The following is a 14197-nucleotide window of genomic DNA, read 5'->3' on the forward strand; positions in this document are numbered from 1 at the left end:
CTAAAAAATGTATGAAAAATATAAAAATATAGGTGGGTGAATCTCAGTGTGTTTAGAACACGCCAGGTTCATATTTCAGCCACAAACTCAAAAGAAAAGAAAAAAAATCACTGGTTTTAATATTTTGAGGTATATTTTGACAATTAAGCAAAAAATAGAGAAAAAACTAAAACAAAAAAAAATTAAATCATAATTATCTGTACGCCACAGTAATATTTGTTCTGCATTTATGCAGATTTACATAATACCATATTTTATAGGAGTTATTGACTTTTTTACTGTCAAAAGATAATTGAATAAAAAATAGATTAATTTTTCTTTATGAGATACAGAAAAGAAAATATAATTTGTTTCTATTGATTTTGTAGTGAAATGTTACAAGATATATTTTTGTGAAATTCGCCAAGGTAACCAATGTCTTTTGAAGCCATTCTCATCTTATAAATGCCCATAAATTGCTAGCAGTGGTTTTAGCCATAGACTCTATTCTGTCAAGCATTGTGTGAGAAAAAGTTAATGGAGGATGCAAAACAAAACCGCTTGTTTCAAGGTCATTTTAATCATTGCAATGACATGGTAAAGGGTCACAGACAATACCTCGCATATTTACCATCTTGGTCTGGCTTGCATCTAGCACTAACCATGGCTACCTTTTCTCATGCAGTGCAATATTTCTCCCCTTTACCCCACCTGAAAGATTAGTAAATCAGTGGTCATATCCAAAAGGAAACAAAACGAAAGTAAAACATGATCTCTCTTTTTATACTGTAAAATAATTCTCTGGCAAGTCAGAAATTTGTAAAAAGTATTCTAGTATATGTAACAAGGATGAAAAAACAAAAGTGGAGAGGGGTGTTAAGCACAATGTTAAAAAAATAAAATAAGACACACATATATAATGCCCACTTGCTGCCGTTCATCTCCTGTCTGTAAAATAACGTGCATATGCAGCATCAACTGAAGAATCATCAGGGATCAAAGCTACAGAACGTAATATCATGCCCAGCAGTCATAAAGAGTCACCTGAACAAGCCTTTAAAAAAATAATAATTAACAATTAACTTGAGGAACATCAGCGATTTGTGTAGCACTGCTTCAGTCAATTAAAGGTAGGGTGGCATTATCGATCGAATTTCATTTTGCGATCATGTGAACATCTGTGATCGTGTCAAGATCATACGCTAAACCATTTTTCCACAGGTGACAGTACTGACAACGTTCATCATGAGTGGATGCAATTTCATAAGCGTCCTTGGAATCTCTGTCTCCGTCTGTGACGTAACTTTCCACTTTTTACAGAGTTGTTTATAAAGCGTGTATTCATTGAGACGTGGACTGCACTTCACATGGAGTTCCAGCATATGCAGCTAAAACACACAGAATGACATCCAGGCAGTCAACACCAAATAACACTGAATTTAACGCCAGCCAATTCTCTCCGTTTGAGCCGGTATGGCCTTAGTACATAATTACATTAGACAAAATCTATTTTTTTCTGCCTTTAAAAAAGCAACAAAACAAACTGATGCAAAGAAAGGTAATAAAATAGAAATTCTATGATATGTTCTTTGCTAAATTTCATTTTTTTTGTAAATGGGAAGAGGTTGAAAAAGGCAACACGCACTCCATAGACAACAACAGTGAGGGTTTCAAAATGGGTCAGGTGCCTTTTTTCCCTTTTCCCATGATCGTCTCCATTACTATTCCAAGCAAAGCGATCTTCAGTAAGGTCCAGGAAGTGTGCAGGGAATGGGCTGTGGGCTGAATCTTAAGAAAAACATAAGGGGACTGTTCACACCCCCTTTATCCTTTGTTTTCATTTCAAAATGATGTGATAGCCATCGTTTGTTTCAGCTGAAAATTCAATTGAAAGAGTGAAAGTTATAAAACAGAAGTTACCTGGAAACAAAGATTCGTTGGTTAAAACTTCTCAGTGCTTAAAAAGAAACTGGCTTGCTCATACCTTTCATTGTGTCCAGGACAAAACACATCTCATCTTGAAAGTTCTGAATCATCTGTTTGAATGAGAACAAAGATTAAGTCAGAATAAGAGATCTCGCATAATTAAAGTTGCGATTAAACAGAAGTAGCGACATCTTTTCTTCCATATTGTGACATACATCTGAGTGTAACGGATTATCGGAAAAGAAAATGTTGATTCTATGTAGCGGTTGTTGGATTTTGAGTTGTGGGCGTGGCACTCGAGAATGAAGTTTGAAGAATGAAGTCGAGTATGAGCTTGCAGTCATTTGAGGAGGGGTGGGGTTTAAGAGAGAGACAAGTCTGTCGTTTTCACCTCCAAGATTGACATTTTGATTAAACATTATGAGCTCAAAAAAAGAAACATGCATGGATGAATGAATGTTCATAACGGCATCTATAACATGCCTTTACAAAATAGTGAATTTTCACTTTTAAACTCTTCAAAACTGACCTCATTTACTTTAAAACACATTCCTGGTCTTATTGTGCATGTTCCAACAACATTGAATCGTTTTTAATTTTTAACCCACCATGCCTTCTTATTTTTCAACCCCATCATCCAAACCTCAGGCTCAAGTCTGGTAAGTAACCCCCACTTTTTAAATTAATAATACATTTTAAATCAAGTCCTGGCTCCTTTTTCTTGTTCAATTCTTAATATAATTTGGAAATATGTCACATGACAGCAGTAAAGTGGGTTGCAGTAAGGCCATTTTCATACTAGAGCTTTTGGCACAAACCTTCGTGTGTTTGGTCAGCATGAACATTTTGCAAACTTGGGTCCACACGGTACATGAGCACTCCAGTGTGGTGCACAATTGGTATGAAAGCAATCTGCTCTTATTTGTGGAAATGAACTGCTATCGATGATGGATTGATGACGACTGATGCACTGCAAGCACAGCAGCAGATTCGCAAGCTCTGCAGAAATGGCCTTTGGCGAGCAGCTCTTGCAATGCATCTTCTGACCAAACAATCGAAACAAAGCGTGAAAACGGCTTTAAGCTTGCCCTCTATTAAGTAGCAATAGGGTTAATGTCAACAGAAAAGTGATCTATGCCATGCTTCTAAAGTGAAGGCAATGTTTCTAGAGAAAACTAAACAAATATAAGAGAAGAAAAAGAAAGCCTGTAGAGGCCCTTATTACCTCATCACTGACTAACACATGGATACCAGTGGGTCCCTGCTTGAAGATCTGACTGATCTGGCGTGGAGAGATGCTGAAGAGCTGAGCCAACTTCTCTGTCAGTTCCACAGCTGTTAACTCCTCCAGATAGATAGCATGATACACTAAGATGGGGGTAAAGAAACATGAGACCCTAATCAACAAATCGCTGCATAGAAAAAAAAGAAAGAAAAGCAAACATTCAAATAAGATAGGATACAAGCTATCACAAATCTGGAAAATTTTAAAACACCTAACAACATGAAATCAATACTGACCCTATATATTTTCTTTGGTTATTTGACCCCATTTACTATGTCCCAGGTCATATTGCGCATAAGTGCACATTATTATAAAGCAAAAAAACATTGCCACCTCTAAAAAGCTTTTCTATTTTGCTGACATAACCAGACCATGCAGGTAAGGGAAAAATGATTACCCAATTCCACAGCCTAACATTTAATTCCTACAATAACTTGATATAATAATAATATAATCACATTTCGTTTCATCTTTCTTTTGATCTAGTTGATGTCAAACTTACCGAAAAAAGTGTTGCTAGTCCCGTCTCCATTCTCGTGTTTCTGGTGCTGTTCACGACCCTGTTGGGACTCCTGGCACACATAGATGGTGAGCCGTGGACGGACCACCCTGAACAAGAACATAATATACATACACAGTTAATATATAATTGTCAGTTTATATTATGTAAACATCAACAGCCTAGGAAATAACAAAACATGGAAACTGAATGCTGAAATAGTCTACTGTTCAAAAGCTTGGGGTACTTAAAAAAAAAAAAAGAAAAAAGAAAGAAAGATTAATGTTTTTATTCAGAAAAGATTTATTAAATTGATTAAAAGTGACAGTAAAGACTTTTACATTGTAACAGAAATTTTCTATTTTAAAAAAAGGCTGTTCTTTTAAAATATTAACTTTATAGTCATCAAAGAATCCTGAAAAAAAATGATTACAGTTTATACAAAAATATTAAGCAGCACAACGTTTCAACATTGATAATAATAAGAAGCAGCAAATAAACATATTATAATGATTTCTACTCTATGAAGGATCATGTGACACTGAAGACTGGAGTAATGGATGCTGAAAATTCAGCTTTGACATCATAGGAATAAATTACATTGTATTTAAGGTCATTTAAAAAGTATAATAACATTTCACAATATTACTATTTTGATTAACCCTCTGGTGTTGTTCGTTCGTGTCGGTCAAAAATTACCAATTTGTTTAAAAAAAAAAAAAAAAAGTAAAAAAAAACCCTTTGAAAAAAATACATAAATGTCAAATGTTTTAGTCAAAAATGACCTAAAGAGCACCAGAGGGTTAAATAAATGCAGCCTTGTTGACCAAAAGAGTGTATTGTACATATAGATGTACACAGATAACAGACACTTACCGCCCTTTGAGTGCGTTAAATAGTCGAATGCCATCAGCAGGTCCACAGATCTGGATGACATCCTCTCGGGTCAATTTTAGCAGATCGGCACCTGAGAGATGTCAAAGGACAGTTGACACATTCACACTAGGATTTTGTCATACTATACTAAAGTAATATGGAATAAAGAGGCATATCTTTCTGAACACATTATGATGAGAGAATGAGATTGGAGAGCATGTGTTATCTGAATGAGAGTGATATAAAGACCGGTGTGGCACTGTATGGTTGCTGAGAGAGCAAAGCCTGATGTGAGAGCTGTATGGAATGTGATGCACACTTATGTAAGCCCGATCGTCCCTTTACCCGAGAAGTTTGAGAAGAGGCGGCAGAATGGCGAAAAACGGTTTCTATGGAGCCACTGCTGTGCTTCCTGTGGCGTTGCCGTGGGCAACAGATTCTGTTTGTTCGGGGGCAAAGAGAAAGGACAAAATAGGCCTTAGCACACTGACCATAATCTGATCATAATTTGTCTGTTTTTCCATTGAACAATCCCTCCACTGAAGTCAGACACACCCCCTTAAACTGTCTGGCCTTAGTTGAACCCACTTCAAATGTTCTTCTATACGAGTTCATCAACAGATTTAGCAACTTAAAATCCTTTGTACACAACCAAGTTTTCCCTATGGCAAATAAACATTTCAACATATTCATATTAGCAAATAAATTCATGTACCTGATTGCTTTCACTGTCTCTTGTAAGTAGGTGGCACGACAACTGTAAGGCAGAACGGTCTCTCAGTTTTAAAATCTCAGATTTGTCTGGAGTGTAATCTTGTTATGAGGAAGTATGTGGTGACTAACGGGGCTTATATGTTACGAACGAAACAAAAAAAACAATGGGCTAAAACCTCAAATAACATCAGCCTATAAACGAATGCAAAAATTATGTAATGTTTGGAGTCATTTTAAAAGTCTATTAGTTACAACAAACAATCAAATCAAACCAATGAATTATTGATTATCCAGATCAACCTGTACAAGTACTTTTACATCCAATTTGGTGTCTGTATATACTACTGTTCAAAAATTTGGGGTCGGCAAGATTTTTTTTTTTTTTTTTTTTAAGAAGTATCTTATGCTTAAGCTCACCAAGAATGCATTTATTTAATCAAAAATAGAAGTTAGAAGTAGAAGTTATAATAATAATTTCTATTTTAATATATTTTAAAGTAATTTATTCCTGTGATGCAAAGCTGAATTTTCAGCATCATTACTCCAGTCCTCTTCAGTGTCACATGATCCTTCAGAAATCATTCTGATATGCTGATTTGCTGCTCAAGAAACATTTCTTATTATGATCAATGTTGAAAACACTTGTGCTGCTTAAATATTTTGTGGAAACCATAATACTTTTTTTCTGAGGATTCTTTGATGAAAAGAAAGTTAAAAAAAATATACAAATCCTTTCTAATGTATTTACCAGCACTTTTGATCAATGTAATGCATCCTTGCTGAATAAATGTATTAATTTCTTTAAAAAAAAATCTTACTAAGCCCAAACCAAACAGCAGTTTATATATTATTTATTAAAAAATACATATACATATAGGGGCTGGGCAATATGACATATATACTGTGCAATGGTTAAATAATGTCATGTCATGGTTTATCTGTGGCAAGCTTAAAAAATTCCCCACAACTAAAAAAAATAAAAATAAAATGGCAAAAAGGTACTTTGCATTAGTACCTACAAACAAATTGATCGAATTTCCAGCAGAAAAACTAGATGTAACATATTGGTCATGCTGCCCACCCATATACTGTATTATATAGTTCTATCAAAAAACAAAAAAGCTACAAAGGCCAATACATCCTATGAAATGTGCTAATGAACATGCAAAAGCAACAACAACAAAAAAGTATTTTACAGGACTGATAATAGCAGCTGCAACAATGAATAAAAACAAAGGGGTTTTGATGCACTATTGCAGTTCTCCTGACATTATTAAATGTACATGGAAGCATGGAGCATGCCACACACACACACACACAAACAAACAAACAAACACACACATTATACTGAAGAGAAGCTATTGACCATTCCATTCCCAATACAGCTCAACTACTTGACTAGTAAAGATAGTATGATCAGTTATGAATCAATGCTTGTTCAATCATAATATAGCATTCAAATGAGAGCATGTAGAATGCAGAAATGTTGTAAGAGAAGAAACACACAAGAGAACATTGGGATGAATCGATCAAAGACTAAGTCTCAGTCAAAGTGCTACGCAGTTTGTCTAGCATATCTCAATGAACATATATGGACAGAATGTCACTAGAAACGTTTAATGAATGTTACATTATGCCATTGAGAGCAGTGAATCTCACATATGAGAGAAGATGGGTGAAGAGAACAGATACACACTCACATCTGCTAACTGTACGACAGGCTCTGGTTGGTGATTGGGTGAACCATTTCTGCAAGAAAAAACCATAAGCCATTAGATGGCCACACATGAAAGTAAATCAGTGCATGTTATTCCAAGGAAGACAAATGTCTCCTTAGCCTTTTAACAATATATAATAAATTGCTCTTTTTTTCTCATTCAGTATCCTTTTTTGCTCAGTCATATGTCATACTACTGTAGTAAAAAGGGTTATTAGCAATGCATTTTCTTTGCAAGTGTTGTCTAAATTGACTAAGGAATATTTATAAAGCTCAGAAAATGACGATCAATGTTTCCTACCCTTCGTTCACAGAAAAGCTGTTGTGGGAGCTATTGAAACCTGGTGATGGGGAGTTGTTGACATATGTAGCCTCAGGCCATGGAGAGCACTGGATATACACACAAAAAACAACAATATCATGAAAATATTGAACAAGAAAGGGATGAAGGAAATGGGTATAAAAGATGTAAAATGAACAGATTAATAACGTTATCTTATTAGATAATAACATGTGGACAAATTTTTCCTTTGGAGACATTTGCAGTTGGAAAAAGGTAATCAGAGATTTTGGTCCATATTGACATGATAGAATTACGTAGTAGCTGCAGATTTGTCTCGTTCCACCACATCCCAAAGGTGCTCTGTTGGATTGAAATCTGGTGACTGTGGAGGCCATTTGAGTATAGTGAACTTATTGTTATGTTTAAGAAACCAGTTTGAGATGATTTGAGCTTTGTGATATGGCGCGTGTTGCAAGCAGGGCGTGCAAGAACGGAGGCATGAACGGAAGCATAAGAGGAGGAGCGACGACAGTGAAGGACGAGAGAGGACCAGGCCTGGACTATTATGTTATGGTTTGTTTATGTGTGTGTGGCAGTCGTCCGCCATTACTGCCACCATTACTTCCGTTTTGTTGTTTGTTTATTTTATGATTATTAAAGTTTGTTAAATGTTCGCCGGTTCCCACCTCCTCCTTCCCATAACAACATACTTCGTTACAGCGCATTATCCTGCTGAAAGTAGCCATCAGAAGGATGGGTACACTGTGGTCATAAAGGAATGGACATGGTAGGCAACAATAGTCAAGAAAATATCCCCCACACCATTACACCACCAGCATCAGCCTGAACCCTTGATACAAGGCAGGATAAATCCATGCTTTTGGTGTTTACACCAAATTCTGACCCTACCATCTGAATGTCGCTGTAGGAATTGAGACTCATCAGACCGGGCAATATATTTCCAATCTTCTATTGTCCAATTGTGGAGAGCCCGTGTGAATTGTAACCTCAGTTTGCTCTTCTTATCTGACTGGAGTGGCACCGGTGTGTCTTCTGCTGCTGTAGCTCCTCTGCTTCAAGGTTCGACGTGTTGTGTGCTCAGAGATGCTCTTCTGCCCACCTCGGTTGTAACGCTCAATATCTGAGTTACTTGCTGCGTCCAAATTCGCATATTATCCATCCTAAATAGTATTCAAAAATAGAATTTGTGTGTCCCAAAATTGTAGTATGTTGAAATGAGTTTTCCAAAGAGACCCTGGTGGTTTAGAATCCAATCCAGTCTTATATTGCCCACAACACATTGCACGTTGGGCAAGGTTTCGATTTGAACTACAAATAAAAATTGTAAAAATGTGTGAGTCCTACAGTTAAGTAGAGAGGTTTAGATAAAAGTGTTTGAGTGATTAACAATCAGTATCTAACCTGACGAAAATATATTTATTCAATGTTATCCACATTATATTTCATCTGCAACAGCATCGTGAATTTTTGTAAAGATACGTTTGGTCATTAACTTTTAAATGCATCATTATGTAAATTGCAAACAAATGAGGACAGTCTCCGCATGAAAGAACCACGACTGACAGATCAACGTGCTACTACATTTCTCTCCGAAACTGTAGGAAATTAAATTAAATTGAATGTGGAGGATTTTAAGTGGGACAAGATGATTGACAGGGCAGTTTAAACAGTGACAGGATGCATGTAACTAAGCGTCAGAGCTGTCCGTTAAAGACGCAATTATGACGAAGTATTGTGTCCCAAAGCTTGCCTACTCCTCTGATACACACTCAAAAGTATGTACTTTTTCTTCACAAAATCAGTACAAACTAGTCTGGCCATTCTCCTCCAACCTCTGGCATAAACAAGTCATTTTCATGTGACTGACTGGCTGATATATATTTGCATTAACGAGCAGTCGAATAGGTGTACCTAATAAAATTGCTGGTGAGTGTATTAATTTATCTCTAGCTATTAGAGACAAATGCAATAATTAATTTGATTAATATATATATATTATAATTAAACAATTATTATAATATTATACAAATATTAAATTAAAATCTGTAATATTAGAGAGACAAATGTATTTAAATTTAAATATTCATGACAACCCATGCTTTCCAAGGCAGCAGATACACACCTCAGTGAGAATTGTGGTTTCATATGAAGGCTGGTATTTCTCCTTTTCCTGCGGTGCTCGTTTCTCCATTTTTTCTCGGTCTGTTTTCTGCTTTCTGTCAGCACCTTTAGGCTAAACACAAAAAATACCAAGTATTTGCATTGAAATTTTTAAGAAGATCCTGTTTCGGTAGTAAGGTTACACAAAAATGATGCTGCACTGATGTCACATTGTAAATGTTTATCAGCGCAGGCCTCAGCCCACCTTAAAAACTTTGATTTGGCAGCTGGCGGAGTGCTGGTGCTCAGTGTACTCCCCGGCCTCGTTCTCCTTGAAAGTGTCGATTTGAACGCGGAACGGCACTCCCTTCTCTCCTCCATGCTTACGCATCGTGAACTCTGTGCTGATACAATGGACCTAAACAAGCAGGAAAATAATGAGTAACAGTGAATAATATTTAAAAAACATATTTGAAAATTGTCAACAACAAAAAGAAAATTGTCCACAGCATACAATTAAAGTCAATGGGATGCAGTGTTGCTTTGCACCATACAAACTTCCATTGTATGGATAAAAATTGATGAAAGGTTCCTCAAAATATCTACTTTTGTGTTCCACAGAAAAGAAAGAAAGTCATGCAGGTTTGGAATGTCATGGTCATGTGCAGGTTTGTAAATGATGACAGAATTTTAATTTTTTAAGTGAACTATCCCTTTAAGATGGTTAAAGTCCATCCTAATAAGGAAGTCTAAGTTAAAGGGTTAGTTCACCCAAAAATTAAAATCCTGTCAGTAATTACTCACCCTCATGTTGTTCCAACCGCGTAAGACCTTCGTTCATCTTCGGAACACAAATTAAGATATTTTTGATGAAATCTGAGTGCTGGATCACTTCTCCATAGGCTGCTAGGTGACCGAAACTTGCTGGCCCAGAAAAGTTATTAAAGAGATCGTTAATATAGTCCAAGTGACTACAGTGGCTTAATCTTAAGTATATCAAGCGACGAGAATACTTTTTGTGCGCACAAACAAACAAAAATAACGACTTTATTCCACTATTCATTTCCTTCTCTCTGGGCCTCTAGTTGGTTCACGTAGTGTTTTTGCGCTGCGCGTCTGTGTTACACGTCATCACGCATCACACACATGACCAGCGTCGGCCAATAGTGAGCCTACGTGGTGACGTGTAACACAGACGCGCAGCGCAAAAACACTACGTGAACCAACTAGAGGCCCAGAGAGAAGGAAATGAATAGTGGAATAAAGTCGTTATTTTTGTTTGTTTGTGCGCACAAAAAGTATTCTCGTCGCTTGATATACTTAAGATTAAGCCACTGTAGTCACTTGGACTATATTAACGATCTCTTTAATAACTTTTCTGGGCCAGCAAGTTTCGGTCACCTAGCAGCCTATGGAGAAGTGATCCAGCACTCAGATTTCATCAAAAATATCTTAATTTGTGTTCCGAAGATGAACGAAGGTCTTACGCGGTTGGAACAACATGAGGGTGAGTAATTACTGACAGAATTTTCATTTTTGGGTGAACTAACCCTTTAAATTGGCATTGACAAAGTACATAGATTGTGTATGGAAGGCTAAAACAAATTGAAAAAAATTAAATAAAAGCACAATAAAGACACAGATCAAACCTCATCTTTGGATTTTTAAGGCTCCACTGACAGTGTCTGGGAGAGTTGTTCTTGAGGTCAGCAAAAGCAGTCTATGATACCTGAATAAACACAGAGGTCCTTTTCGAGGGGTCCCAGAGGAACTCCACAGTGTTGAGCTGTGTAGGGTTTGCCCTGGGATCGACCACCCCTACCGACATTGGGATATCTGTGGATTTCAGTGCAAGCATGTTATTAATGTATAATAAATTCCTACATATCCACAACATTGATTTATTGGTAGTTAATTTATATTTGAGTGACAATTACTCACAATCTGTTTATTATTATCTTACTGGGGAGTGGTTATAATCTGATCTTTCACTTTCTGCGGAGTCATCGGTTATAGTATTTACCTAAATCAAGGATTCTGTCTCCCGGTCTATTCCAGCGCCAGCCCTCTAGCTGCTGGTGTTCAGTGTACTGAAGCCGGCGGTCGTGAAACACAACACGGATAATACTCTGCAGGGAGTAACCACAAGAAAAATAACAGTTGAGATCAACCACAGATAGTCACAAGAAACGCATATGATTCATCAGGCCCTCTTCTGATATAATACAGTGAGATTAACCTGAACACTTAAAGGATTTTCAACAGCTAATGAGATCCAGCCTTGATGCGAGTATAATCCTGTATGTGGGAAGCATGAATTATGAGGGATAAGAAAGAACAGACTGCAAATCCTCACCTTTACCATTTTCCCACTGATCTCAGGAAGCTCTCCCATCTTCCGATTGTCCAGCATTCGAATCTCATAAGACTGTCCTGCAGCCGGTGGGAAAAAGTTTATAGCAATACCAGTAAAAACAGTTTACATCTCTTGTTACTCTGCTTTTTATGCTTCCCTCTGTACAATACAGAATTGAATTGAATAGTTTATGGAAACATTGGATCATAATTTAAGGTTAGAAGCTCTTACATATCATGCATGAAAGAAATAACAAATAAATAATTTGACTTAAACAGAACAGTTTTTTTCATACGAAGAAAGTGAATTGGGATGGATACTGTGTTATCAAAGATGAATAAATACTGTAACAAATGTATTACTCACTGTTATTTAATGCTTTAACTAATTGACCTTACTGTAAAGTGTTACCAAAAAAAAACCTTATTGACCCCAAATTTTTCAACAGTAATGTATTTTCCAAGTCTCCAGAGGAACTAGCTCTTTAATCTTTTAATTTGTTTGTTTTAATAAACTATTAAGAATTTTAGAAGTTCTGTGTATTAACAGATTTATATTGACAACCTAAAGCTATTTCAAACACAGCAGAATTGAAGGAAAGTTCAGACATTCTTCAGCCAGTGTTGCTGAACAGACCTTGATTGAGGTAGGTGAGTGTCTCATCATGTAGCTTGACAGCAGGAGAGGTGGCGGCACACAGTACGTACTGGAAGGGAAGGATCTTATTGTCGCTTTCTGGAGGTAAATTTGACTCCTCCTGCTTAAAGATGGGGAGAGCTAGCACATCACTAGAAAACAACAAGAGAAAGGGGGAAAATGGACAAATTTATGGATTTGGACATTTCAGACAAGCCCAAGAAGCACATTCCTAATGCTACTCAAACATCTAAGAGTAAATCATCACAGATGGCAGAGCAGAACTGGAACATGTGGTTTATAGCAGACAGCTATTTCGTTACCTGGAGACCAGATCATGAGGCTAGACAGTGAATCTTTCTACCTCTCAACGGGGCAATCCATTTTACTTTAACCATTTAAATCAAATTAAAAAAATGATACTTTTATTTTTCATGCGATTTGTCAGTTTGTTTCTCCATGTTAAAAAAACACTTGAAACCCCAAATGTGGGATAAAACACCTCATCAAAGCATACACACACGATAACCTCGCCACAAATAGACCTGTAGTTTTCTAAATGGTTTTTCTGCACATCAGTCATGTAAGATGACACAAGATAATTATAGACCTTTATAGAAGGTCAGACACATTTTAAACAGCCCGGAGTGACATGTGAACAGCAGAAGTTGTTGGCATAGACATAGTAGGCAAGTAAAATAAGATAAAAACACATATAAGCTGAACATTAACAGTCTTTTAAAGAGCTATAATTCAACAAAAAAATGACATTTATCAAACCATACAGGTCTCAGGACACACCAAAAACAATCTAAGCATCCCTAAACAAACTCACCTCATGCTGTATGCACCAGCACCAAGTTCTTGCCCGATCCCTGACAGACTGGCATCAAAGTCCTGGACCAGACCAGACTCAATCACCTCATCGGCCAGAGGTAGTTTTAGAGCCCAAGCCATGACTTTAGACCTCCAATTCAAGTGAACTAAGGAACAAATGAATCACAGTCCTGACAGTCTCCCTTTGGGTGATCACAGACGCCTGTCAAAAGAAACAGAGGGGGTTAATGGATTACGTGGGTCATATATACTTAGTTTTATTACATGGTAAAAATAAATAAATATTCATTCTTAACTGGAAAATAAGTTGATTTCAAGTTCAAGAAAAATCTTTTAAGTATTATTTATTATTACTAGATTAAATATAACGCTTAAGACAGAACATTGCAGCACAAATCCCCAAAATCACTAAATTCAGAAGTACTAACAAACCCTACACATGACGAACACGTTTATTACATTAAACCAGTCAGTTGGCGGGAAAAACTTAAAAAATAAAGTGTTTGCGTTATCATATATGGCATTGTAAGCGTGTAAATTACCTCTGACAGCAGTCAGATAAAGAATGTTGTAAAGCTCATCGTTTCACGCCATTTTCCCACCCATCGTCCTTCTTTTGGCAAGACAACTTCGTTTTGCTCGAAAGAAGACAGATTAATTTCCTTCACCGGTCGCTCCAAAAAGTGACGACGCTGCGAACAATTCGAAGATAATTTATCAGATTGAGTTTTGTTTGAATAAATGTCTTATGTATAATATAACATGTTTGTTTATCTCTTCTACTCTGTAGAAATTGCCGTAATATCCGCAGTACTCTCCCTCACTAACTGCTGGAACAGCGACCGGCTCAAGAGCATTAGCGGCCTCAGTCGCCCTGGAGGCGCATTGCAACGGCCTTTCTACGCGTGTTTTTCTAAGCGAAATTTATAATGAAGAAATATGGCGAAAACACGAAACAAAACATTTAA

General features: G+C 36.7%; 1 protein-coding gene across 2 annotated transcripts; it reads right to left on the minus strand.

Moving 5' to 3' along the window:
• Positions 1–540: 540 nt before the first annotated feature.
• On the minus strand, positions 541–14073 carry tfcp2 (transcription factor CP2). Of its 2 annotated transcripts, XM_084098497.1 has the most exons (17): positions 13772–14073; positions 13228–13431; positions 12393–12544; positions 11757–11833; positions 11424–11529; positions 11130–11236; positions 9666–9818; positions 9423–9533; positions 7298–7386; positions 6980–7028; positions 5281–5322; positions 4911–5004; positions 4566–4656; positions 3693–3799; positions 3131–3273; positions 1964–2015; positions 541–1854 (listed from the first exon to the last, which is right to left on the minus strand). In XM_084098497.1, exons 2-17 carry the CDS (start codon positions 13347–13349, stop codon positions 1817–1819), a joined length of 1533 nt encoding a protein of 510 aa, XP_083954623.1. In that variant the 5' UTR covers positions 13350–13431; positions 13772–14073; the 3' UTR covers positions 541–1816. The 2 variants fall into 2 exon arrangements, with proteins under 2 accessions (XP_083954623.1, XP_083954624.1); XM_084098498.1 differs by lacking the exon at positions 5281–5322 and having other exon boundaries at positions 13772–14066.
• Between the last annotated feature and the right edge of the window lie 124 nt (positions 14074–14197).

Source organism: Abramis brama (assembly GCF_963993115.1).
Source record: "Abramis brama genome assembly, chromosome: 22".
Classification (NCBI taxonomy): Eukaryota; Metazoa; Chordata; class Actinopteri; order Cypriniformes; family Leuciscidae; genus Abramis; species Abramis brama.